The sequence below is a fragment of the Hypoxylon trugodes genome (genome assembly GCF_022578975.1).
Source record: "Hypoxylon trugodes strain CBS 135444 unplaced genomic scaffold F4822scaffold_4, whole genome shotgun sequence".
Lineage (NCBI taxonomy): Eukaryota > Fungi > Ascomycota > Sordariomycetes > Xylariales > Hypoxylaceae > Hypoxylon > Hypoxylon trugodes.
The window spans coordinates 3,012,481-3,035,119 of NW_026250019.1; the positions used below are offsets into that span (position 1 = coordinate 3,012,481).

The following is a 22,639-nucleotide window of genomic DNA, read 5'->3' on the forward strand; positions in this document are numbered from 1 at the left end:
AGAGGACCACCCGCGATGGCAACCCGCCCAAGCGACGCGGACCGAAACCCGATAGCAAGCCGGCATTAACGCGCCGCCAAGAATTGAACCGCCAGGCGCAAAGGTATAACAGGGTTTCATTAGTGCTGTCTCACTACGTCCCGTGCTGATTCAATTGTTCGGTAGGACACACCGAGAACGTAAAGAACTATACATAAAGGCGCTCGAGGACGAGGTGCTGCGATTGAAGGAGATTTATAGCAACGTCTCGCAAGACAAGGACAAGCTCGCCGATGAAAACAGGCAGCTCAAGACCCTCTTACAACAGAACGGCATCTCGCTCGGCGTAGCTGCCGGCTTAGACGAAGTCGGCAACGGCTTAAGTCCCGGGTATACGTCTAGCGGTAGCATCTCGGGTAGCTATGCGCCCGGAAGCTCTAATACGGCGTATACCCCGCCATTGACGTCGATATCAAGCCCCCCGTCGATGTCTTTATCATCACAAGGCATTGCAGGCCAGCCCGGAGCTCGCCAGCAGCAGCAACAACCGCCTGCGCAGAATCGTGTGGATTACGAACAAGCTGGGATAGATTTCGTCTTAACGTACGAGAACCCCGATGACCCCTCGAAGGCCTACATATCACCTCCCCCACAATGAAGTGAAGGGCATGGCATATAACACATCATCCTAAGTTACATTTCTACCCACCCACATACCTACAAAAAAGCGATGTGTTATTGTTTTGCCCTCTCACGGAAAAAAAAGAAAGAAAGATAAAAATGTAAATTTCACGCGCGAGAGACAGAGTTAGATAGAAGGGTGTATTGTTGGCTGACGGGGCACGAATTATATATAGGCTCGAGAGGCCCTGCATGGACCATATGCCGTGGCTGCTGGAGCGCGCGTGCGACACGGCGGGCGACGCCTGCGGCCACGCGCTCATGGCGTCGTGTCCCCCGGAGCCGTTCCCAGAGCTAAACGACGAGATCCCGTTCGGGTATGCACCTACCCAGCCCGCATCCTCCACCACCAATCCCCTTGGTAAGGAGCAGCAGCAGCAGCCACAGGCCCCCCAATCGGAACCACGCACGTGGGAATTGTCCAAGGGCGACCTTACTACCCTTCTTGACTTGAGCAAGAAATTGGACCTCGATGGGGAGATTACCCCTGTTATGGCCTGGGGTATGGTGCTTGCGCACCCGAGGCTGACGGACCTTAAGAGGGAGGATTTCGAGAGGTTGATCGACGATCTCAAGGGTAAAGTCCGGTGTTACGGGTACGACCCACTGTCATTTATTTGTTCCCGTTGCCTTTCCCCTTTTTATGTGTGTGTGTGTATGCATGCTGATCTCTTCTCTAGATTCGGAGCTGTGATGGAGGAGTTCGAGGTGCGGGACGCTCTCAATGCCGTGTTCTCAGCGAAGCCAGAGGTGGGCATAGCCTATTAGATGAATTGGGGCTGGCTACTCCAACACTGCCTCAACACACCTATTTTTAATATCCATGAGTTACCTTGTATATGTTTTATAGGTTAATGCGACGTTGATGATAGCGATTGTAATAATGGCGATCATTGCGGTTGCGATAATGGGGATAGGATCGTCGAGAGGTTGTACATCTCGATACTTGTATGCGATATGTGCGATATGCATTGCAGATACGGAGAATTAGAGGTCTATTCCATCAATTACAGTATTTTCAACTGTCAGGGGACAAATATCGGCTATTGCACATTTCTACGCATCACCCATAATATGCTTAGGTATTCACGTGTATGGTCGTTTTGTATGTGCAGATATCTACCAACCTAGGTAGTTGCAGGATCGAGGCTGATTCTCCAAGGTATGTGCATCGCTGAATGGCCAATACAGTAGCTGGCGTGGCAGTGTGTCAGCAACAAATCATCCAATGGGATTTTTCATTGATATTCCCCCTCTAATGAGCAGATACCCCATAGAGGCCGCCGACTATCACTTCAAGTTTTAATCACACTTAGTACAGCATTAGGGGTAACAACAGAGTTCTTTTAGAATTGAACTTTTGGCCGCAAAAAACGACAGATCAGTAGCACGATGCGTAACCCGAAATTCAAATCACCTAGGAGCCTATTTAACTCCCTCAGACGGAGCCGAAGATCAAAACCAGAACAGGCTGCCAGCACTGCAACCCCTCATATTGGAGATCGCCAACCCCAACATGACGCCCGGAATCCAAGCCAGGCAATTGTGTCGCCAGAATCAAATCTTAACGAAAATATCCAACACCGACCTGAGTCCTCTCCCACGGGCTTAGATATCTCACTTAATATTTGGAATAAGGCATATAATTCCATTAAAGAAGAAGATCACGAGCTAGTAGAAACGTATGAGAAGATCTTGAGCAATCAATTCTTAGAAGGTACACAAGCTTGCCTTACACAATTCAACTAGTACTGACCTACGTAGACGGCATTGCCTCAGTAACATTTGCAACTGTCAACTTATTTGTTGATTGCACTGAACAGATACGTTTCGAACGCATGAGAAATGTAGTTTTCAAGTCGATTGAGAAATGGGAAAAGCGCAAGGAGCTTAGAGATGGTGTTATCGAGGTCGTAGCATTTGTCACAAATTTTAATGGTTTTATCAGCAATGCGTTACAATCTTACCCACCGGCTGCCATGGCATGGTCTGGAATTTGTGCTGCTCTTCCAGTGCGTATACTCACTTTCCACTCACTTTCCACGACGTATGGATTATCGTCCTCATGCGCTTATAGATCCTGACTAGTCCCCTCGCTGCCCGTAATATGGTTATGGATGGTCTTAGTTATATCATGTCTCGAATGGACTGGTATGCGGACCTGTCCAACGCACTACTTGAAGATAATGCAAAAATTAACACTCACTCAACGAGACTACGAGATAAGCTCGAGGAAAAAATCACCAATCTCTATATGACCCTATTGAAATATGAGATTCTGAGTGTCGTATATTGCTACCACAACCACCCAGTTGTACGAGACATGAAGACGATAATTGGTTTTGATGACTGGGAGGGCCGACTGCAAAGGATTAAACTTCTAGAGGTTGATTTCAGGGACGATCTGACACAATACGCCAGTGGAGAGTTCGTCCGGCATCTCCATAAGTTATCACATTCGAATGACCAACTTGGCGAGATCATCAGCGATATTCGGCAAATTTCTGAACACCAAAGTATTCTATTGAAGACAACTCTGGAAAATCAGCAAACCGAGCAGGCACATCACCAGAGCCGCCTCACGGGCAAATTCAAAACAAATTTAAACTACGAGGAACGGATGAAATTCAACCCGGATCATATCCCAGGGACATGCGAGTGGTTTCGGACACATGAAATGTTCAAGCAATGGCAAGGAAAGGCCAATGGATTGCTCCTTGTCTCGGCGGATCCGGGTTGCGGGAAATCTGTGCTTTCCCGTCACCTAATTGAAAATATTCCTATGTCTAATGACCCAACCGCTACTGTGTGTTACTTCTTCTTCAAAGACTCCCCGGAAGAACGAAGTCTTCCAAACGCAATATGTGCTTTGCTTCATCGACTGTTTTCTTCGAAAAACTTCTTGGCTAGCCGCTGCGAAAATCGAATCAACGATGGTGGACTAAAGATTCTTTCCGATTCTACAGCATTGTGGGGTATCTTTGAAGAAGCGATTAACCAACAAGACGCCGGTCAGATTATTTGCGTACTGGACGCTTTAGATGAATGTGACCCAAGAGATTGCCGTATACTGATGGGGTTATTACGTTCACTCTACCTACCTTCCCCCGCTCAGAAAGCTCGTATCAAGTTTCTCGTCACTACAAGAGGTTATCCATGGATTTTGGATAACTTCAATGAATTTGTACCTACTTGTATCCATCTCTCCGGAGAAAATAAAGAGGAGAAGAGCCAGATACAGAGAGAAATCAACCTGGTTGTAGAGCATCGGCTCACCAAACTCTCCCGTCAGAATAGGTTATCGCCAGAGAAAGAAAATCTAATCCGAAAGGCGTTCCAGGATCATGGACTGGAGCAGAGGACTTACCTGTGGGTCAGCCTGGTGTTTGCCGCCTTAGACCAGAACTACGAGGATACCCGGGAGAGATGGGAGAAACTGATTCAAAACCCACCAACGAGCATCTTCGAAGCATACAGGAAGCTCCTAGAGCGTGTAAAGCCTAACGACAGAGATCGAGTAAAAGTCCTCCTAGACCTAATTCTCGCGGCAGAACGCCCCCTTACCTTGAGTGAGGTGAACATCGCCATATATGTGCGAGATCACATGGACGCCTATTCAGAAGATGAGATAGATCATCCTTCTGATGGGAATTTTCGTAGATGGTTAGTCCAGACTTGTGGATTTTTCGTCACTGAATATGACGACAAGGTCTTCTTCATACACCAAACAGCAAAGGAATTCCTACTCCAGGACACGGCCAACACCATTGAATACAGGTCCGACCAGCCCGGCGAATGGAAGCATTCTACCACGATGACACAGGCGTACCGCTCAATGGCAGAAAGCTGTATAGCATATCTATCATTAGATATATTTCAAAGTAATCCTTTTAGCAAGGAAATATTTGCATCAATAGATCGTGAATCTTTCTATACCTTTACTTCCCGTGGGATATCTACCCACCATTACAAAAATCGCCAATTCCATTTCCTCTATTACGTGATGGATCACTGGCTGGAACACTTTCGAAATGCCCAAGAGTTCGAAGGGGGGGCGATTCGTGATATCAATTCGAAATTTGACGCTGCTTATTTTTCTTTCTTCGACGATAAGCCGCCGATCACCAAGCCGTGGTTAGTGATGATTGTACGGCTACAGAGGGGACGGCGAATGTGGGGCAAGGCTTTAGAATACGGATATGAATGCATCAAGTATTCTGAAGGGAAGGATGAATTTTTCGGCTCGATTACTATTGCATCGTTGGCTGCTGCATTCGGTCATTTACGCCTTCTCCAAAGACATACCGTCCAGAATGACGAAACTGGTTTTCGAATCCCAAAGGTTCTAGGGAGCCCAGATGATGATAGTAATGATACATCGGACGACGAATCTCCACCGGAAACCCGTCTTCAACCATTATTCTTCGCTGTATTTATGGGATACATCGATTGCCTCGAATACATCCTCGAATATACTGTCAAGGTCGATACCCAAAATGCACAACAAAAGACACCGCTCCTTGTTGCTATAGATCAAGAACATCATGCTATCGTTAAAATTCTCATTGACCGGGGCATCGATGTCAATGCTAAAAATCAAGACGATCTCACCCCTCTTGACTATTTAATACGTAAAACTTTCTACCGCTCCTCGGACAGCATGCGATATCTCCTTTCTGCGGGAGCGATATACACTACGAAGTGTGAAACCCTTCTCCATCATATGGCGTGGATCGAGGACAATACTCCACAATTGCAAGCGCTAGAGCGACGGTATCGACTTGAATCGTTAGAAGCTACTCGCATTAATAACGAAGTGAACACATTATCTAATCTCTTCCAATCGGCTTACGAATGTAGCTTTATTAAAACTTTGGTGGACAGTGGTATGAGTCCAGACTCGCGGAATCTAAGGGGAGAGACACCACTGCATCTGGTCAGGAATGCGAACTGGAACATTCTGTTCCTCCTATACAGTGGTGCTGACGTCAATGCTCGGGACCAGAATGGCTATACGCCTTTGCATAAGGCTTGCGAAGGTTCAAGAGCAGCTACTGTCGCATTACTACTTAGAAATGGCGCCGATATATCGGCGACGAACAAGTATGGTAACACTGCCTTACACGGTGCGTGCCGATACTCCGAAACAGCCGTTGTCACAGTACTCATCCAAGCTGGTGCATCTATTCACACCCCTAATAAGAAGGGCGTGACTCCTTTCATGGCAGCCGCTAGAAGCTACAATTATGACTTGGAAGGTGGCAGGGCAACGCTGGAATTATTACTCGACCATGGCGCCAATCTATACGCACAAGACAATTTCGGCCGGTCCGCATTACACCACGTCTTTCCGGATAAGTTGAGCATTAAGAAGGCGGCATTCCTACTCAATGCTGGCGTCGATTTACAGGCGTGCGACTTCAAAGGGAACACAACTCTACATAGGGCCTGCCAGATGCCTGATAAGGAATTTATTCGGTTCTTACTTGGAAAAGGGGCAGATATAGAGGCGCGCAACAACCGGAACCAAACACCGTTGCATACTCTACGCCATCCCATAGGCACGATAGACTATTTGGACCTGCTTACAATCTTGGTCGAGAACAAGGCAAATATAGATGCACAGGACAATGAGGGGTGGACGCCTCTACACGCTGCCTGCAATAAAGGAGATAAATACATGGTTAAATACCTGCTTGAGAAGAATGCAAATGTCTATGTGGGGACCAACATAGGCGAGACGCCGCTAGATATCGTTTCTCGACGCCTAAGAGAAGGACGCGCTGGTCGAAATGATGATTCGAATACTGGTAAAGCAAGAGGTTTCAATTATCCTCCGGACGTGGTTACGGATGATGAGACGGATAGTGATAAGGATATTTATTATGAAGGATACAACGAGGTCTTAGAACTGCTAAAACAGCATATGAAGATCAACTCTAAAATAGCGTGAAAGAAAGTCATCGTTAGGCAGTTAGTTGGTGTTGTAAAATCGAGGAGAGGAAAAGATGTTGTATTTTCTAAGTTTAAATCGACGGTCTACTGTTTCTAAGAGTATCCACATCGAACTCTCTCTATTGAAACCTTATTGGTCGGAAGGCACAGACGACAGGATCGTCCCGCTTTTATCAAAATATGTACCTAAGTACTTAATGCCCCACACCCCACCAAACCAGATCTGATTTTATCGGGAAAATATTCGCCTTGTGCTAAAATTTCGACAACTTTCACCTCATAGAAAAACGATATCGAGGTAGTTTACACCAACCCAGTAATACTTCGGCGCGAATCTCCTCTAAAAATATCGTATTTCTGGTATAATCCAATATGGCATCTACTTCTTTGGCCGACCTCATCGCGGCCTTGCCCGAGGGCGATGGATGGGGCCCTCCCACCGTAACCGACACCACCTTGAATGGCGTACCTTATGCCCCCTTCTCCAAGGGCGACAAGCTGGGTCGTATGGCAGATTGGACAGCAGATAGCAAGGACTCTAGGGATGGTCGCGGCGGTAGACAACAATACAACCGCAACTTTAGAGGTATGGAAAACTCCATCTTCAATTATGCTAGCTATTGGTCTTAAATGCTAATAATTATATCAATATAGACCAGCAGATCTACGGTGCAGGCAGCGCACAGCTTTTCACTGCCCCTCTCGCCGAAGACGAAAACACCTTCTCCGTTGTTAGCCGAGAAACCACCAAAACACGATATGGTCGGGGAGCCGTCTTCACGCGTGGTCGCGGACAACGGGGTGCCCGCCAAGATACACGAGGTGGTCGCGCTCAGCCGCAACGCCCTGGACGTGGTGGCCAGCAAGGCTACGGATACGACAGCCGTGGTGGACGTTCTAATGCGCCTCGTGGTCGCCGCTTTGGATGGAAGGACTACGACAAGCCGGCCCGAAATCGCGATGCATCCATCAACATCAAGGCGGACTGGCAGTTGTTGGAAGAGATTGATTTCAACAGACTTGCTAAGCTAAACCTCGACGCTGATGAGGGAGAAGATATGGATAGCTATGGTTTCCTATACTATTACGACCGATCTTACGACAAGCAACCTGTTAAGACGGCTGAGAGGAGACTGGTACCCCTCGATCGTGCCGCTTACAACGTCACGACCTCTTCGGATCCTGTTATCCAGGAACTAGCCGACAAGGAAGAAGCAACTATCTTTGCCACCGACAGCATCCTATCTATGCTCATGTGCTCCACCCGCTCAGTTTACCCTTGGGATATTGTCATTGTTAGGCAAGGCAACAAGATTTTCCTTGACAAGCGCGATAATGCTGCTCTTGACATGGTAACAGTGAACGAAAATGCTGCCGATGCACCTTTTGAATCTTCAGACGGCAACAAGGACGGTATTAACCAGCCTGGCGCACTGGCGGAAGAGGCTACTTATATCAACCACAACTTTGCGAACCAGGTTGTCTTGGAGAATGAGCACCAGAAGGTCCACATGACACATGACAACCCATTCTACAACGCTTCTGAAGAGACTGAACCCCCCGCGAGCAAGGCGTACAAGTACCGCCGATTCGACCTTTCCACCAGCGAAGAGGACCCGATGTATCTGATTGTCCGAACCGAGCTCGACGCTGTTCAAAAGAACGCTATCAGCGGCGAAGACCAGTTCGTCACTGTAAAGGCTCTCAACGAGTTCGACAACAAGGCACAGGGCAGTGGTGGTGCGTTGGATTGGCGAACCAAGCTATTCACTCAACGTGGTGCTGTTGTAGCAACGGAAATGAAGAACAACAGTGTCAAGCTTGCTCGATGGACCGTACAAAGCATCCTCTCCAAGGCGGATGTTATGAAGCTTGGGTATGTTCCTTATTCATTTATATTGTGATTGTAGAGTATTTTACTAACTCATTTTCCAGTTTCGTTTCTCGTGCCAACCCGAAGTCAAACGACAAGCACGTAATCCTGGGAGTTATTGGCTGGAAACCCAAGGATTTTGCTAACCAGATGACTTTGTCTCTCTCCAACGGTTGGGGTATTGTTCGTACCATCGCCGACATGTGTCTCAAGCGTAATGACGGCAAATTTGTCCTCGTCAAGGATCCCAACAAGTCTATCCTTCGATTATACGAGGTGCCTGCTGGTAGCTTTGATGAGGATGGCGAGGAGGAGATTATCGCAGAGGCGGCTGCTGAGGAAGAGTAAATATCCTTAGTATCCCGAGCAAAAAGTCTAGAGAGCATGGTTTATTAGTGTTACGAGCCAATCACTGATGGTTGATTAAGAGCTGGTAGGCTCTAGACAAAAGTCCACAGTTAATAGAGTATATTGATTCTATTTACCCTATTTTATATGATTTATTTTCCGTGACGATAGATACAACTCACCTATATTTCTTGAGTAAGTTATAGTTATGAACGATAGAGGGCCTCAGTAAGACCCAGCGGGGAGAATAGAAAATTAGGGGATGAGGGGTTCCGTCCCACCTTCCAAAACCCCCACTATGTCACCGCTGCCCCGCCATGTATTTCTTCTGTGACGTCTGTGTCTTCATTTTCAACAAATTCACTACCAAAAGTTCATAACCAAGCTATCAAAGTCCTTCGGGATATAAAGAGACCCATTCTTATTTCAAACAATACAACCGAATAAAGAAAAAGCAAAAAAAAGCACCATGGCACCAAAGGCGATAATAGCGCCTTCGATCCTATCGGCCGACTTTGCCCAGCTGGGCGCCGACTGCAAGAGGACTATGGAACAGGGCGCCGATTGGCTTCACGTGGATATTATGTGCGTACGATGCGAGTTTTTCCCTTGATCGGTATCTGCTTTTATAATTGGATTGGAAGGTTGGAGAGGTCGGGCCCTTGCATATATATTATCATATGAATGCGCGTTTGCTAGACTTGGATGGTGAGGGCTAATATTGGGGTTTGTTGTAGGGACGGTCACTTCGTACCTAATATCACTTTCGGCGCGCCGGTCGTTGCTAAGATTCGGAAACACGTTGATAAGCCTGAGGGCAAGTATGGGCGTGGGACGTTTGATTGCCATATGATGATCGCGGAGGTATGTCATTGCGCTCTTATCCTTCCCTTCCATGATTATATACCATTTTTGCCCCTATTTCTACTTATACAGTATCACATACTACGAAAAGACACATTAAAGAATGCAATTCGCTAACTAAAAGTCCATTGGACAAAATAACTACAGCCCAAGAAATGGGTCAAGGAATTCCAAAAGGCAGGCTGCGATCTCTACTGTTTCCACTACGAAGCCGCCTTCTCGAGCGCTGCCGAGAGCCCCGAAGCTAAGACGGACGCGAAGACGAACCCTAAAGAGCTAATACGGTACATACACGACCTCGGACTACTAGCCGGTATTGCGTTGAAACCCATGACTGGTGTTGAGGTTCTGACTGAACTGCTGGAGAGTTCGGATCCGAAGGAACGACCTGATGTACGTCTTTTCTTCCTCCTAATCATAATGTCGAGCAGAGTAGCTGATTCGGTGATCAGATGGTCCTTATCATGACAGTCGAGCCCGGATTCGGCGGACAGAAGTTCATGGCATCGGAGCTACCAAAGGTCCAAGCCCTACGCCAAAAATACCCCGATCTGAACATCGAGGTTGACGGTGGTCTCGGCCCCGGTACTATCGACCAGGCCGCTGACGCAGGCGCAAATGTGATTGTCGCTGGTAGTGCTGTGTTTGGTGCCAAGGACCCCGCTGAGGTTATTTCGCTACTAAGAACGTCCGTCGATTCAAAGAGTGGAGGAAGGCTATAATGGAGAATTACTGAAGAGGACGCTTTGGATATTAGAGCAAGCGGGTTGGAGCACATTAAGTAGGCGGGCGTATAGGGTATATGGGTTGTGTAAAAAGCAGGGGCGAGTGGTGGATTGGTTAGATATAGGAATATAAATATTTCGCATCGCGTTTTGGATACCATATATATCAGGTTAGTTGACCTAATTATATTCTTTACTACCAAATACCTTTATATATATCGGGCAGCTGGGACTCTCAACTGCCTCCAATAACCGAAATCGCTTCCTGCAGATTCGAGATTTAATAACCCGACGACTCAATAGACGCGAAGGCGTAGACGCCATCCGCTTCAACTCCTTAGTTGGGCTTCTTCGATATAACCGCATCAAACGCGGCAATAAACCCCTTGACCTCTTCCACTACACACGCAATCTCGTTAGCCATACTATTCAAACCAATCCCCCTTCTCTTAAGAATCATTGACTTACAAGTATTATAATGCGCCATACTAACCCTAACCACCCCATCACTCCCCAACCCAAGATACTCATTAACCAGCCAATTCGAATAAAACGCGCCCCAGCGGAAACCAAAATTCGTAGTACGTTCAAGCTCCTCAACTAGTTCCCGCGAGTCCCATCCCAAGACTTTGAAACTTATGATTGGAAGCCGGATGCGGCCGTCTGTGTTTCGCTCGCCGTAGACGGTTATGGTGTCGGGTTCGGAGTTGAGGTAGTCTAGGAGGGTCGTCTGGAGGAGCGATTCTTGGACATCGAAGGAGCCCCATGATCCCGAGGTGGGTGGGCCGAGGTAGGTTAGGATTGGGGGGAGGGATTGCACGAGCTCGTAGTAACCGCTTCCTGTGTGTGGGTTAGTGGGAGGGGGAAAGTATCTGAGTGAATGTCTCCAGAAAAGGAGTGAGAAATGGTTTGCACATACCCAGGCTGATCTTGTTCTCGAGCGTCGCGTGTTGATTGAAGAAGTGGCCCAGTGTGCGCATTTGCTCTTGTGCCTTACGACTTCCGTACAACATGGCTACATGAGGACCGAATATCTTGTACCAAGATAGAACATAGAAATCAACACCGAGGTCCTTCACATCGACGGGCCTATGTGGCGCATACGCGACACCATCGACGCAGAGTAGAGCATTGGGGATAGTATGAGCGACCTCTGCGATAGACTTGATATCGTGGATCGTGCCTAGCACATTACTCGCATGTGTGCAAGTAACTAATCTCGTCCGAGGGGACAGTAGGGCCTTGAGGTCCCCCGCTCGAAGTAGCGGGTTCGTTTCACCCTTTTCTTTTCCCGGTGGAACCCACCACTTGATGGTAAGCTTCCGCCGCTCGGCGAGGTCTTTCCATGACGCGATATTGGCCTCGTGGTCGATAGCCGACACTACGATTTCATCGCCCTCCTGGAACTCGAAGGTGAAGGAGAGGTTGCGGAGAAGTTGAGTGGAGGAGGAGCCAAATGCTTCGACGTATAATTAGATTCGCAACTACGCGTACAAGTCGTCAAGAAACCTACCTATCTCATCCTTCTGAGCGTTTAGAAATTTAGCCCCAGCAGTAACTCCGCTGTCATAGCGGGAACTCGAGGTTTTGCTGGCTTTGTAACCGCCCCCAAATTGAACATTGCTTTTGATCAGATAGTCGCTTATACTAGTTCCAGTTAGTACAGTTGCTTTTGCTTTTTGCTAATTGGATACCGAGGTACTGGCGATCTTGTCTTACTTACGCTTCGATAACTGTGCCGAGAACCTGGCTTCCTCCTGCGTTGTCGAGGAAGATTTGATCTTCCTTCAGGGCCGGGAACTTAGCTCTCGTGGCTTCGATGTCGAAGTTAGCCATTGTCCTGCTCTTCTTCTATAGTAAGTATTTCCGATAGCTCATTGGGGTGCGTATAACCGCCTCAATCTCGAAGTAATCTGAATATAAGTATCAACCTGCTTCGTATACTTAGCTCATCTATATAATTAAAGAAATATCCCATTCGTCAGAGTATCTTATTATACTTGAAATAGTAACAAGTCTATCTAGGTACATAACCCAATAACCTGGAACCTAAGCGCTACGCAGTTTAGAGCCCGACTAATGACGTCCATGCGGGGGCCTATTACCTACATCTGGCCAACTTCTCCAACACCTACCGCACTACCTCATAGCCCCTATACTACGGCACACAACGCGCGGTTGTTTTGTCTAGGTACACATATAGGCTTCATGTAACCGCCAGTAGCTACCCTATGTTTGACGGTAATATTTTAAACATACAAAAATCTCAAATTCTCATGATATGCTTAATTTAGGGACTGCTGTTTGCTTGAGAAACATGGTCAGCAATCTCGTTGTGCTCAAGTTTTCTATGAGTCGAGCAGGTGTCGATGAAGAGAAGAACTACGCTATCATGCCTAATTGGCATTTCACTCCTGGAACTAAACTGGTCCTCCTTAAAATACCAATCCCCTAATACTTTGTCATTATAGATGCCCTTGGTATATCGGAAAGTGCATACTCCCTAGGCTATGAGAGACAGGGCCTAGATGCTTATACCTATCTACCTAGGTAGGTATCTATCGGCGATGGTCACTAACTAGCACCGGCGAACCTTACAGACGAATCGTTCTTCGAGAGACAGGATTTAAAGTAAATTGGCTTTTCTGGGCTTTTCCAATAGGCGGTGTTATACCTCAGAGAGTACGATCTTCGGTGCCGATAGAAAAGGGGCTTCGTGAATAGGGGTGTAGACTTAGAATGAATATTATGTCTCATAAGTACCTAAGATAGATTGCAATTCATCCATTTCTCTAACTACATGTAGGTATTCCATATTATAGCCAAACGGTCTCTTGTTTGACGCACCGAATTCCGACCCAATTCTTGGGCATTGACAATCATGTAGTCACTCCACGATTGTTGAGACGTATAGGGGCAAAGAGGGACATCAAGCACTATCGAAACCTGACATTAAAATCTTATCAAATCGAAGCTCAATCAGTCTTCTTATTATCAGAGTTAGTCTGTTGTATCTTGCGATGCCAGATGTATAGATCCTAGTAGGGTAGACCTAACATAGCATTACGGATTTTTGCTTTTGGCGCGGATAACGACCCGTCCGCTTTACTCACACCCGAACAGTTTGGGGGTCAAGCCACTAGACACGGAATAGGAATTGACGTACGGTACACAGCCAAATCCCCCACGGACGGAAATTTTTTCCTATAGAAAATGCGGACGGGAATCCGAACCATAAGGAGTCCCATGATGGTCAGATTCCAGTATGAATTGGAAAGTTGACCGTTGTTGCTATTCTTTATAGAGATAATAGGAATGCATCTCTAACTTCTACTAGGTATCCAATGCCTGCTTGGTAAGCCTGGCACTACGACCCATCCTTCACCTAGAGGTGTAATATGTTCGAGGTCGTATATGGATCATACACTACAAGATTTTCTATATCGAAGGTGATGCCGCTGGTGCGTAACACAACCCCTACAACAACTATAGGAGGGTTTCTCTCCACGGGCGGTGTACACTTCGGCGCAAGCCTACTGTCCACGAATATAACGTGATTATACCGACATAGCGCTCATTCATCACTCCGATTAGAGCAAAAGTGCCGAATTTGACGGGTTAACCGCCAATGGGGACCCGCTACAGAGGTGTCGAAAAAGGAGAAAGGGTGTCAAAGAGGAACATAGGTATGCATAGTGCATAATCTATATATACATGGCTTGGAATGGCATCCGTTCACATCCAGTAAAACAGAGACGGGATCCTGTAAGTCGGGAATGAATGGGCGCTTGAAGCATCATGCAAGCCGTATTCAGACATCTTTGGGTGAGATTTAGTGATCTATTGGTGCTGAAAGGGAAGAAAATTCAAGGTAGTTGCAGTAGCCATAGCGGTTAAGGGGAGGTCAAGTCAGGGGAGCGCACGGAATAGGTATAGGGAATAGGAGGGTAGGAGGGGTACCTAACAGGTAAGGTTATGGGGTCTTGGGGGCATATCAATTATCAAATCAGTCGATAAACTAAATGGTGGGTCAGGCGGGACGGGCGGTGAAGATCACACAAGCTTCGATGGGTTGAAACCTTGAGAGGAAGCTAAGAAGCTAATAAGCTAAAGGAAGAATAGGATTAGTGCGGCCCGCTTTCTTTTTTTCTGCCGTTGGCTCTTCCGTTATTGAAAAGTGCGACGAGGAAACCCGTCATCAGTCGATTTAGCAAAGTGGAAGCTACGGATTCTGCCAACTTATAGTTGTTATAGTCTCTTTAAACTTCCTCAAGCTTCCTAAACTTTCAATTTACATAATTCGTCACTATAAATCCCCAATTGCCTTTCCACAATGAAGCGCAAAGCCCAATCGCAAGTTTCAGACCACAAACCCATGAAGAAAAAGTCCAAAATCTGTAAGTCGCCTACCTAACAGATCGCACGAACGCATCGTACGATCCTATTAGAAAGTTTTGCAACAGAGCCACTGACTACCACCACAGCATTGAGCAATGAGGATGCCAAAAAGAGATTTAGGAAGGGTCTCTTCGACAAGGACGTTTTAAATAAATATACCCAGGGTTATGCCAAATCTACACCGTACAAGCACAGCGTTATCCACGGGCTTATTGACGATACCCTACTACGATCTGTCCGCGAGGAGATCAAGAACAATGTCTCCTTCACGCCCAAAGAAACGGATATCTACAAGATCCACCAATCCGGCGACCTTGCGAACCTTGACGGCTTGGACGACGAAGCTCTTGCTAAATTGCCTTCCCTACTTGCCCTTCGAGACGCAATGTACTCCCAGGCGTTCCGAGACTACGTCGCCCACATCACTGGGTGCGGCGCCCTGAGCGGTAGGAAGACAGATATGGCCATTAATGTCTACACTCCGGGGTGCTATCTCCTATGTCACGACGACGTTATCGGCAGCCGAAAAGTCAGCTACATCCTCTACTTAACCGATCCCGACATCCCTTGGAAGGCCGAGTGGGGCGGCGCATTAAGGCTGTTCCCCGTACGAATGATCAAGAACAAGGATGGTCAAGTCGCGAAAACACCATCGCCGGATATTTCTAAAGTAATCCCACCCGCTTGGAACCAGCTGAGTTTCTTTGCCGTCCAACCCGGCGAGAGCTTCCACGATGTTGAGGAGGTATACCATGCTCAAAGCAAGGAACAACTTGAAAAGGAGGGAGGCAGAGTCCGTATGGCAATCAGCGGTTGGTTCCACATCCCACAAATCGGAGAAGATGGATATGTCGAGGGAGCCGAAGAGAAGTTGGCCAAGAACAGTGGCTTAATGCAACTGCAAGGAAACCCAGATCAGTACGACCTGCCACAACTCAACCCCGTCGCTGTTGAGCAACCGCAATTGAGCTCCCAAGAGGAGTTCGACGAAGCCGACTTAGAATTTTTACTCAAGTATATGGCCCCGACCTACCTCACACCCGACACCCTCGAGCAGATCTCGGAACAATTCGACGAAGAGTCGACTATAACCTTGCCTAATCTCTTAGGCAAGAAGTTTGCCAAGAAACTAAAGGACTACGTCGCTGCTCAAGAGAGTACACCCCTACCAGAAGACAGCACAGAAATCGAAAAGGGTCCCTGGCGGGTCGCAAAGCCGCCTCATAAGCACCGATATCTATATCTTCAAGCAGACGGCTCCAAGAAGAAGAATGGAGCCGCATCAACAGAAGAGTCGCCTATTAAAGAACTATTGGAGGAATTCCTTCCAAGTTCGCAATTCCGCCGATGGTTACAGATCGCCACCAATTGTGTGATCGAGAGCCATGATTTCGTCGCCCGGCGCTTCCGAAAAGGGAAGGACTACACACTTGCGACCGGGCACGAAGGCAAGCCGCGCTTAGAACTGTCTTTGGGCATCACGCCGACTACTGGATGGGGTGGCGATGATGACGAAGACGCCGAAAAGTCTGCCGCTGAAGAAGAAAACGGCGAGAGTGGTAAGTCTAACGGCAAAGCAAAGGGTAAGGCTAAGGCTACAGAAGCACCAACCAAGAACAAGAAGGGGAAGAAACAAGTCGAAGAGGAGGAAGATGAAGAAGAACAGGAAGCGGGAGAAGTCGGCGGTCATGAAGTATACATGGCCGGCGACGACGATGCCGCGGACGAAGACGCTGCTATATATAAGTCGGGTGGAGGTGATGACGGCGACAATATCCTATTCTTTGAAGCTGCTTCTTGGAATAAAATGTCCCTCGTCCTACGTGATAGTGGCGCGCTTAAGTTCGTCAAGTACGTTAGCCGACGCGCCCCTGGTGATAGGTGGGATATCTCTGGTACGTTCGAAGTTGAGGAGCCCGAGGACGATGACGAAGATGGTGAGGCACAAAATGGTGAGAATGGTGTCGGCGTGCTAGATGATACGGAAGAAGAATGGAATGGATTCTCTTCTTCGTCAGATAGTGATTCCGACTAGGCTATCTATCTACAGCTATCTATATGTGTATATGGAGGAGTCCCTAGTTCCTAGCTAAAAGGAGTGCATGTTTGAGGAGTTAGATACCAGATGATTGATAATGATGATGACAACTTTTTTCAACTTGATTTAACATTATATATATCATTGAACGAACGCGCTCTAAATGCGTCTTAGCTGATGCTAATGATGATACTGATGCCATGCTACCTGATGATCAGGCCAAAAAAACTCGTTTAAACCCCCATATGGGTAGGTACACTGGCGGATTGATTCCACCATACTGGAAACCAAATATGTAAATGCCATGCCGCGCATATATACCGAATAATCATCATCTTCATGCGATCTCGTCTCCATCCATAATATCAATAGATAGTTATAACCATTGCGCCGCTCCATGCGAACCATAACTCCTCCCTTTGAAGTCATACCCCGCCTATCATGCCTGAAAACCATAACCATACCCACTATTCCGCAGGTCTATTTACTTGAGATCTTTCAACTCATCCATATTTCTAGTGCTGACGAAGGCATGCTTTAGGAAATGGAGCCATATCTTGGTGTTCCTCTGCTTCTTGCCGCCCTTATGCTTTCCCTTGCCCTTCTTTTTCTTCTTCTTCTCGGCATCGACATCGCCGTCTGAAAATTCTTCGTCTTCCTCGTCTTGATCTTCATCTTGGTATTCTACTTCCTTGCTAACATCATCTTCGTCTTCGTCTTCGTCTCCGTCTACCTCTTCTTGCTCTAAATCTTCGCTCAGCCCTAAGGACTCTGCGGAGGTCTGTCCAATTCTATGAGCGAGTCGCAATAAACTTCTAACAGTCAAATCTTTGAGTTTGTAAATAGGATCGTCGTATGTAGTGTATTCAACCTGGAATTCAAATTCCTTGGGCTTAGGTTTATCATGTTTCGGTTTCTTGTCCTTATGCTTGCCAGCATCCCACCCCGTCGACGACATCTTGTCTTCTTCGTCGCCAGTGGTGATGTCATTGTTAAGGTAGGTCAGGTTGGCGTAGTACTGAACGAACCCCCGAAGTGTCAAGGCTTGCGGGAAATACGCTGGGCCCGGCGGGGTGCCCTCAGCTGGCGGGTCAGGCACATGTAGTTTAGGTGTTTTGCCGTTCTCGCCCTTGTTCTTCTTTTTCTTTTTCTTCTCGATATCAACTTCGGGTACGTCGCGCAGTTCTAGTTCGCGGTATTCGGGCTTGGGGAGCGATGCGCTCTTCCTGTGCGACATGCGCGATGTGTCCATCCACGTCGGCGTATCTTCGAGGCCTGTGATATTGTATTCGAATACTCGGAGGGTTGGGAAATAATTTGGAACAACGCTGGGGCTAATGAGGGTCAACTGGTATCGTTCCGCGTAAGGACCGCCAAGCTTGTTCTTCCACTTCTTATGCTTCTTCTTCCCGGAGTTTTCGAGGGCGGGGCCTTTTACGGGGTCGGGGATTTTAGCCCAGTCTTCTCGCAACTCCATGAGGTAATCTTTGCTCGATGCGACCGAGATTTCGTCTTCGATGGACTCGCGAGTGTTAACCTGCTGATCAGCGGATTCGGCCTCGAGGAAGGAAAAGTCGATTTCATTTGTATCCTGAAGCAGGAAGTGGTCAATGTTCATATGACCGTATAAGGAGCCGACGATGACATCGCGGTATTGCTGCAGCCAAAGAGTGTATTTCTGCCAGCAAGTTTCGTCCCATAATTGTTTGCCTGAGGTCCTGGCGGGAGGAACATGGCCCATGAGAATGGCCTTCATGCCGCGCTTGCGCAGAAATTGTAGTTGGATGCGAAGCCATTCGAAATGTTGGTATCCGGGTTCGCTTGGTGATGCGCAGTCGTCAACACCTGCGTTGCGATCGAAGAAATACATGGTATTCAGACTAAAGACGGCAAGCTTATCCGGGATAACCTCAACGTAAAACCAGCCGCCATATTCAAATGAGTGACGTTGCTCCTCTGGAATAAAATCTTTCCAGATGTCGGTATAAGATTTCAAGATTTTGTTCGGACCAGGCATTAAAATGTTGTGTGGGTAGATGTCATTGTTGCCGAAAGTTGGAACCACAGGAACCACCAATCCTTTATCGTCAGAAAATGAGTTAACAAAGGAATCAGCAATTCTGCGGTTCATAGCAAGAATTTCGCTATTATGGCGGGGTATTTCTTCGTCGCTGTCATGGCGGGCAGAATCGCCAGTCCAGACGACGAAATCGATGGAGTCTTTTAAATTTGCGGTAATCCAATCGAGGGTCACATTTACAAGCGATAGAGGTGAATCGCAATCCGAAGTTTCTGCGCCATAAGTGCCAGCTGGGCCATGGCCTCGGTGACATGCAATATTTTCTTCGGTAGACGTGTGGACTTTATAATGTTCGTCGGGGTGCAGATCTATGTAAGGTACGAGACATTAGCGTCAAAAGACAAATAAAATGAAATATTATAGAAGATGGTGTAGAGTGTGGTGGTGGTTTGAACCAGATCTGGGAGCAAATACCTGTGATATGGAGAAATCTGCCGTGCAACTTGCGCTGCGACGTAGGGTGGCTACTCTCGTCGCCTGCCTGCAGGGCATACTGGTTTTCGGCAGTTGGCGCACCTATGACGAAAGACGTCAGTAGGCTGGGAGCTGCCCATAACCACACTGCCTTCTTGAGTACCATATTCAATCGTTTACGATGGTCTCAGAAATTGTGGCAGGGGGGTGTAAGAAGCGAAAAATCTCATAACATGGGAGGTGAGGTAGATATCAAGGTGGTTGTCGAGTTATAGATAGAATAATTGGTAAAAATAGGGGTCTCTGAGTCTGTCGTGTTCAATGCTGTGAGAATTCCGTCATTGGCGGCTGTAGACTCAAAAAAGAATGCCAATGATCGTCAACCAGACGCAAAACAGGGCTAGTCGGTACGCCTAGGGACCCAATAAAACCTGTTGTAAGAGCTAAAAATGATAAAAGGTACCTTTTAGCCAAGAGTTCGGTGACAAGTGGATAACCAAATCGTTGGCAAAGAGTTTTTAAAATGCTACGTAATCGTCCCTGAGTTGAGGTCTTAAAATCGAAAAGGACATTACTCGAGCAACTTTCCCGGAATCATTCACCCTTCATTTGCAAAACAGTAGGCGGTTCGTGGCGTTTTTAAAATACTCTGGCCAGGTATAGCGGATTACCTTTCACGAGGCTGAAGGCTGACAATAGGCGACGAATCACAGCGTCGGATTCCGCACGTGTAGGAGGTGAATCGCGGAGAGAAGAGCTCGATCAACTGAGACATCGTAGGACACAACTAGGTGCCACATAAAATCGGCACACGCGCACACGACAATGGTCACTCCCACACTTGCCTAAAGGGAGACCTCCGCTTGTGGTCTGCTAAGGTCATCTGCAATGGGGTTTGAATGGGGTTTTGAACGGGGTTGATCTGCTAGACCATCACCGGGCCCGTCTGGTGGAGAGACGCGAGCGGTTGAGTACGACACAACTGCAGGGCCGTTAAGGGGGTTGAAGACACCTCGTCGATCTGTCGCATAAATGTTGGGAGCATAGAATCGTATGGTAGGTCCGGGTAGCCATCAAGGTGTGTGTGTTAAACCAGAGTTGAAGGATGAGAATGTCTTTCTTCAATATTGTTTTTTCTCGGTTAGGTGACGTCAGACTCAGCACACTAGAGTAAGATGGAAGACCCGGGAATCCTGCAGTGGGATGATCTAGACTGTAAATCTATTTCAACTTATTTATCCCCGCGCCTAAGGTGAACATTGCTATTCTTTCCATAGGTTAGTATTGTTGATAGGCAATCTTGGAAATCAAATAGTGTCATGTACTAAGAATTAAAGAAATATGTATGGAGCTTCAAGGTTGGAGAGGAAGACACAAGACCCTATCAGATGCAATATGCATACTTGTGGAAATGGTAAAGTGGGATCATATTCTTGAAATTATCATAACATAAAAACTTTACACACGTACATCCTGCATATGTACGACACAATCTTAACCAATGCTAACCGATGACTAACCAATCAGCCCACAAATCATAAGGGTCTCACACACGCTAGCAGCTGCTTGCTTATATAATAAATAGTTTACGTAATTTGGGTATCAGGTATCCTACATGTATTGGCGCGGGATGAATTTTTTAGCTTTTTTTTTTTTTTCTTTTAATAAAACATACATTCATTAAGCACATGATTCTCAATCATTTTCGATTGCTCAGAGACGACTACTCCCTCACGTCTTCAAGGATGAGTCTAGTGCGAGAGTAGAGCATGCCGCTCGTTTGAGGGAATTCGATATTTACAAAACATCGAATTCCTATGGTATTTTTTCGGCAACATTTAACGCGATTCTCTATGAATGAATCAAAATCCTTAGAAGTGACACGTGTCGTAGGACGCGGCGTGTCTTCCGATATTAATGCCTAATGATTGGACTTCATTCTTCCTATTCCAACTGTTCTCATTAATGTCAGGGGCGATGACCATCATATCTCCTCCCTTCGGCTTTGGAATACAACTGTATGATTTATAGGTAACCAGCTTTCGTTTGATGCAACCATCCCGCTCGCAAAAATGCATATTTTTCCAAACCAGGAAGATTTATGGGATTCTCAAATTCCCCATCCCAGAAAATCTATCATGCTGCTTTTTCTCAATTCCTTCGATTTATTCGATGATTCGCCGTGTTAGAATACGTCTACGCCTCCTGCTGAGACTCGAGGTCTACCTCTTGGAGATGGTAGTCTGATGAAGTCTGAACTAATTTGTATGTTCTGTATTCTCCGTTCTCAAATCTCGGTTCTCCGACAACTCTTCTCAGAAATCCTCTGTGCGAGACGACGACAATGCATTTCTCTGGACGCTTATAGAGCCACTCTTTAGCGAAGTAGGCCCTTTTCTTAAAAGCAGCTTCCGAGTTCTCGTACAAGCCCGTCTTTTCAGGATAGACCGGGTCTAGATCCGAGAAATCGAAGTCTGGCCATTGCTGCTTTACCTGCCCGGGCTCACCGCCAACGTCACACGGATTATCAGTGGTTTCCTAGATAAATCAGCGATTGCCCCGAGCGAATGGCTCTAAACCGGTCTAAAATTTACCTGCCATTCTGCCCGAACTTGGGCAGGAACGCCCTGGTCTCGAAGCCATTTAAGGCCGTATTGGACGGTTTCTAAGGTCCTGGTCAGAGGGCTCACAACTATACAGCATTCGTCCTTGGTGAAATGAAATTTCGGCTGAAGTCTATCTGCGAGAACCTTGCATTCGGCTCGACCTGCATCGGTCAGGGCTGGGTCTCGTAATACCCAACTATATATCTGTTGTGTTAGTTCATGATGACTCAAAGGGAGGCTGTGAGCTAACTTATTATCAATATCTATAATCTGTCAGTGACTATTATAACAATGTGAGAGTTAATATAGAAACTTACTATGTACAGCTTGGCCGTGGCGTATCAGAATGATGAGTGGTGCCATGATGAATTAAGGTAGGTAGATATTTTGATATTTTCTTCAGACGAATGGGTGGATCATGGAGCAGACCAGGGAAATATTGGTGCGCTCTCTAGATTTATGCATTCTCCAATGTTTTCTCTAGATGATTCACGATATGACTCCCAGTTTGCAACTTGTAGTTTGCGAGAAATCAAGCAGATTCTAGTTAGCAATCTAGAAAGTAGACCTTTCTAAAGTGGCATATAGAACTTTTGAAGCCTTCATAATGTCACATCTACTTATTCATAGAAAGCCGATTTTGGTTAGTGTGGGCGATGAGTCCTCGCTTGACTCGAT

General features: G+C 46.8%; 8 protein-coding genes across 8 annotated transcripts; 5 read left to right on the top strand and 3 right to left on the bottom strand.

Moving 5' to 3' along the window:
- The first annotated feature begins 163 nt into the window (after positions 1-163).
- F4822DRAFT_400990 (uncharacterized protein) lies at positions 164-1,893 on the top strand. Its single transcript, XM_051457902.1, has 3 exons — positions 164-582; positions 837-1,256; positions 1,341-1,893. Exons 1-3 carry the CDS (start codon positions 467-469, stop codon positions 1,426-1,428), a joined length of 624 nt encoding a protein of 207 aa, XP_051315917.1. The 5' UTR covers positions 164-466; the 3' UTR covers positions 1,429-1,893.
- On the top strand, positions 1,894-6,856 carry F4822DRAFT_400992 (ankyrin repeat-containing domain protein). The gene is made up of 3 exons (XM_051457903.1): positions 1,894-2,377; positions 2,425-2,672; positions 2,738-6,856. Exons 1-3 carry the CDS (start codon positions 2,053-2,055, stop codon positions 6,611-6,613), a joined length of 4,449 nt encoding a protein of 1,482 aa, XP_051315918.1. The 5' UTR covers positions 1,894-2,052; the 3' UTR covers positions 6,614-6,856.
- Positions 6,847-8,977, top strand: F4822DRAFT_400995 (eukaryotic translation initiation factor 3 subunit D). Its single transcript, XM_051457904.1, has 3 exons — positions 6,847-7,201; positions 7,270-8,491; positions 8,551-8,977. Exons 1-3 carry the CDS (start codon positions 6,988-6,990, stop codon positions 8,834-8,836), a joined length of 1,722 nt encoding a protein of 573 aa, XP_051315919.1. The 5' UTR covers positions 6,847-6,987; the 3' UTR covers positions 8,837-8,977.
- Positions 8,978-9,148: 171 nt separating this feature from the next.
- Positions 9,149-10,590, top strand: F4822DRAFT_400997 (ribulose-phosphate 3-epimerase). The gene is made up of 4 exons (XM_051457905.1): positions 9,149-9,421; positions 9,574-9,700; positions 9,848-10,093; positions 10,153-10,590. The coding sequence occupies exons 1-4, from the start codon at positions 9,306-9,308 to the stop codon at positions 10,420-10,422; spliced, it is 759 nt and encodes a 252-aa protein (XP_051315920.1). The 5' UTR covers positions 9,149-9,305; the 3' UTR covers positions 10,423-10,590.
- On the bottom strand, positions 10,591-12,505 carry F4822DRAFT_401001 (PLP-dependent transferase). Its single transcript, XM_051457907.1, has 5 exons — positions 12,149-12,505; positions 11,939-12,072; positions 11,345-11,884; positions 10,894-11,265; positions 10,591-10,824 (listed from the first exon to the last, which is right to left on the bottom strand). Exons 1-5 carry the CDS (start codon positions 12,259-12,261, stop codon positions 10,763-10,765), a joined length of 1,221 nt encoding a protein of 406 aa, XP_051315921.1. The 5' UTR covers positions 12,262-12,505; the 3' UTR covers positions 10,591-10,762.
- Positions 12,506-14,440: 1,935 nt separating this feature from the next.
- On the top strand, positions 14,441-17,102 carry F4822DRAFT_225550 (Oxoglutarate and iron-dependent oxygenase degradation C-term-domain-containing protein). The gene is made up of 2 exons (XM_051454067.1): positions 14,441-14,822; positions 14,910-17,102. Exons 1-2 carry the CDS (start codon positions 14,759-14,761, stop codon positions 16,856-16,858), a joined length of 2,013 nt encoding a protein of 670 aa, XP_051315922.1. The 5' UTR covers positions 14,441-14,758; the 3' UTR covers positions 16,859-17,102.
- Positions 17,103-17,345: 243 nt separating this feature from the next.
- Positions 17,346-19,521, bottom strand: F4822DRAFT_437147 (Endopolyphosphatase; the record flags this gene model as incomplete). The annotated part of the gene is made up of 2 exons (XM_051462387.1): positions 17,346-19,249; positions 19,356-19,521. The coding sequence occupies 2 exons, from the start codon at positions 19,519-19,521 to the stop codon at positions 17,346-17,348; spliced, it is 2,070 nt and encodes a 689-aa protein (XP_051315923.1).
- A 1,504-nt stretch (positions 19,522-21,025) lies between these two features.
- Positions 21,026-22,611, bottom strand: F4822DRAFT_401010 (phosphoglycerate mutase-like protein). Its single transcript, XM_051457908.1, has 4 exons — positions 22,279-22,611; positions 22,212-22,224; positions 21,950-22,157; positions 21,026-21,893 (listed from the first exon to the last, which is right to left on the bottom strand). Exons 1-4 carry the CDS (start codon positions 22,322-22,324, stop codon positions 21,552-21,554), a joined length of 609 nt encoding a protein of 202 aa, XP_051315924.1. The 5' UTR covers positions 22,325-22,611; the 3' UTR covers positions 21,026-21,551.
- Positions 22,612-22,639: the final 28 nt, after the last annotated feature.

What these genes read in the sequence shown, in the direction of transcription:
- F4822DRAFT_400990 (XM_051457902.1), top strand. Translation starts at nt 467, where the DNA reads ATGTCTTTATCATCACAAGGCATTGCAGGCCAGCCCGGAGCTCGCCAG. An exon ending in GGGATAGATTTCGTCTTAAC is followed by an intron (nt 583 to 836) that starts GTACGAGAACCC and finishes AATTATATATAG; the next exon opens with GCTCGAGAGGCCCTGCATGG. An exon ending in GGTAAAGTCCGGTGTTACGG is followed by an intron (nt 1,257 to 1,340) that starts GTACGACCCACT and finishes TCTCTTCTCTAG; the next exon opens with ATTCGGAGCTGTGATGGAGG.
- F4822DRAFT_400992 (XM_051457903.1), top strand. Translation starts at nt 2,053, where the DNA reads ATGCGTAACCCGAAATTCAAATCACCTAGGAGCCTATTTAACTCCCTC. An exon ending in GAGCAATCAATTCTTAGAAG is followed by an intron (nt 2,378 to 2,424) that starts GTACACAAGCTT and finishes TGACCTACGTAG; the next exon opens with ACGGCATTGCCTCAGTAACA. An exon ending in GAATTTGTGCTGCTCTTCCA is followed by an intron (nt 2,673 to 2,737) that starts GTGCGTATACTC and finishes ATGCGCTTATAG; the next exon opens with ATCCTGACTAGTCCCCTCGC.
- F4822DRAFT_400995 (XM_051457904.1), top strand. Translation starts at nt 6,988, where the DNA reads ATGGCATCTACTTCTTTGGCCGACCTCATCGCGGCCTTGCCCGAGGGC. An exon ending in ATACAACCGCAACTTTAGAG is followed by an intron (nt 7,202 to 7,269) that starts GTATGGAAAACT and finishes ATATCAATATAG; the next exon opens with ACCAGCAGATCTACGGTGCA. An exon ending in GCGGATGTTATGAAGCTTGG is followed by an intron (nt 8,492 to 8,550) that starts GTATGTTCCTTA and finishes CTCATTTTCCAG; the next exon opens with TTTCGTTTCTCGTGCCAACC.
- F4822DRAFT_400997 (XM_051457905.1), top strand. Translation starts at nt 9,306, where the DNA reads ATGGCACCAAAGGCGATAATAGCGCCTTCGATCCTATCGGCCGACTTT. An exon ending in TGGCTTCACGTGGATATTAT is followed by an intron (nt 9,422 to 9,573) that starts GTGCGTACGATG and finishes GGTTTGTTGTAG; the next exon opens with GGACGGTCACTTCGTACCTA. An exon ending in ATCCGAAGGAACGACCTGAT is followed by an intron (nt 10,094 to 10,152) that starts GTACGTCTTTTC and finishes TTCGGTGATCAG; the next exon opens with ATGGTCCTTATCATGACAGT.
- F4822DRAFT_401001 (XM_051457907.1), bottom strand. Translation starts at nt 12,261, where the DNA reads ATGGCTAACTTCGACATCGAAGCCACGAGAGCTAAGTTCCCGGCCCTG. An exon ending in CTCGGCACAGTTATCGAAGC is followed by an intron (nt 12,073 to 12,148) that starts GTAAGTAAGACA and finishes AACTGGAACTAG; the next exon opens with TATAAGCGACTATCTGATCA. An exon ending in CGAGAACAAGATCAGCCTGG is followed by an intron (nt 11,266 to 11,344) that starts GTATGTGCAAAC and finishes ACCCACACACAG; the next exon opens with GAAGCGGTTACTACGAGCTC.
- F4822DRAFT_225550 (XM_051454067.1), top strand. Translation starts at nt 14,759, where the DNA reads ATGAAGCGCAAAGCCCAATCGCAAGTTTCAGACCACAAACCCATGAAG. An exon ending in GAAGAAAAAGTCCAAAATCT is followed by an intron (nt 14,823 to 14,909) that starts GTAAGTCGCCTA and finishes CTACCACCACAG; the next exon opens with CATTGAGCAATGAGGATGCC.
- F4822DRAFT_401010 (XM_051457908.1), bottom strand. Translation starts at nt 22,324, where the DNA reads ATGGCACCACTCATCATTCTGATACGCCACGGCCAAGCTGTACATA. An exon ending in AAGTTCGGGCAGAATGGCAG is followed by an intron (nt 21,894 to 21,949) that starts GTAAATTTTAGA and finishes TGATTTATCTAG; the next exon opens with GAAACCACTGATAATCCGTG.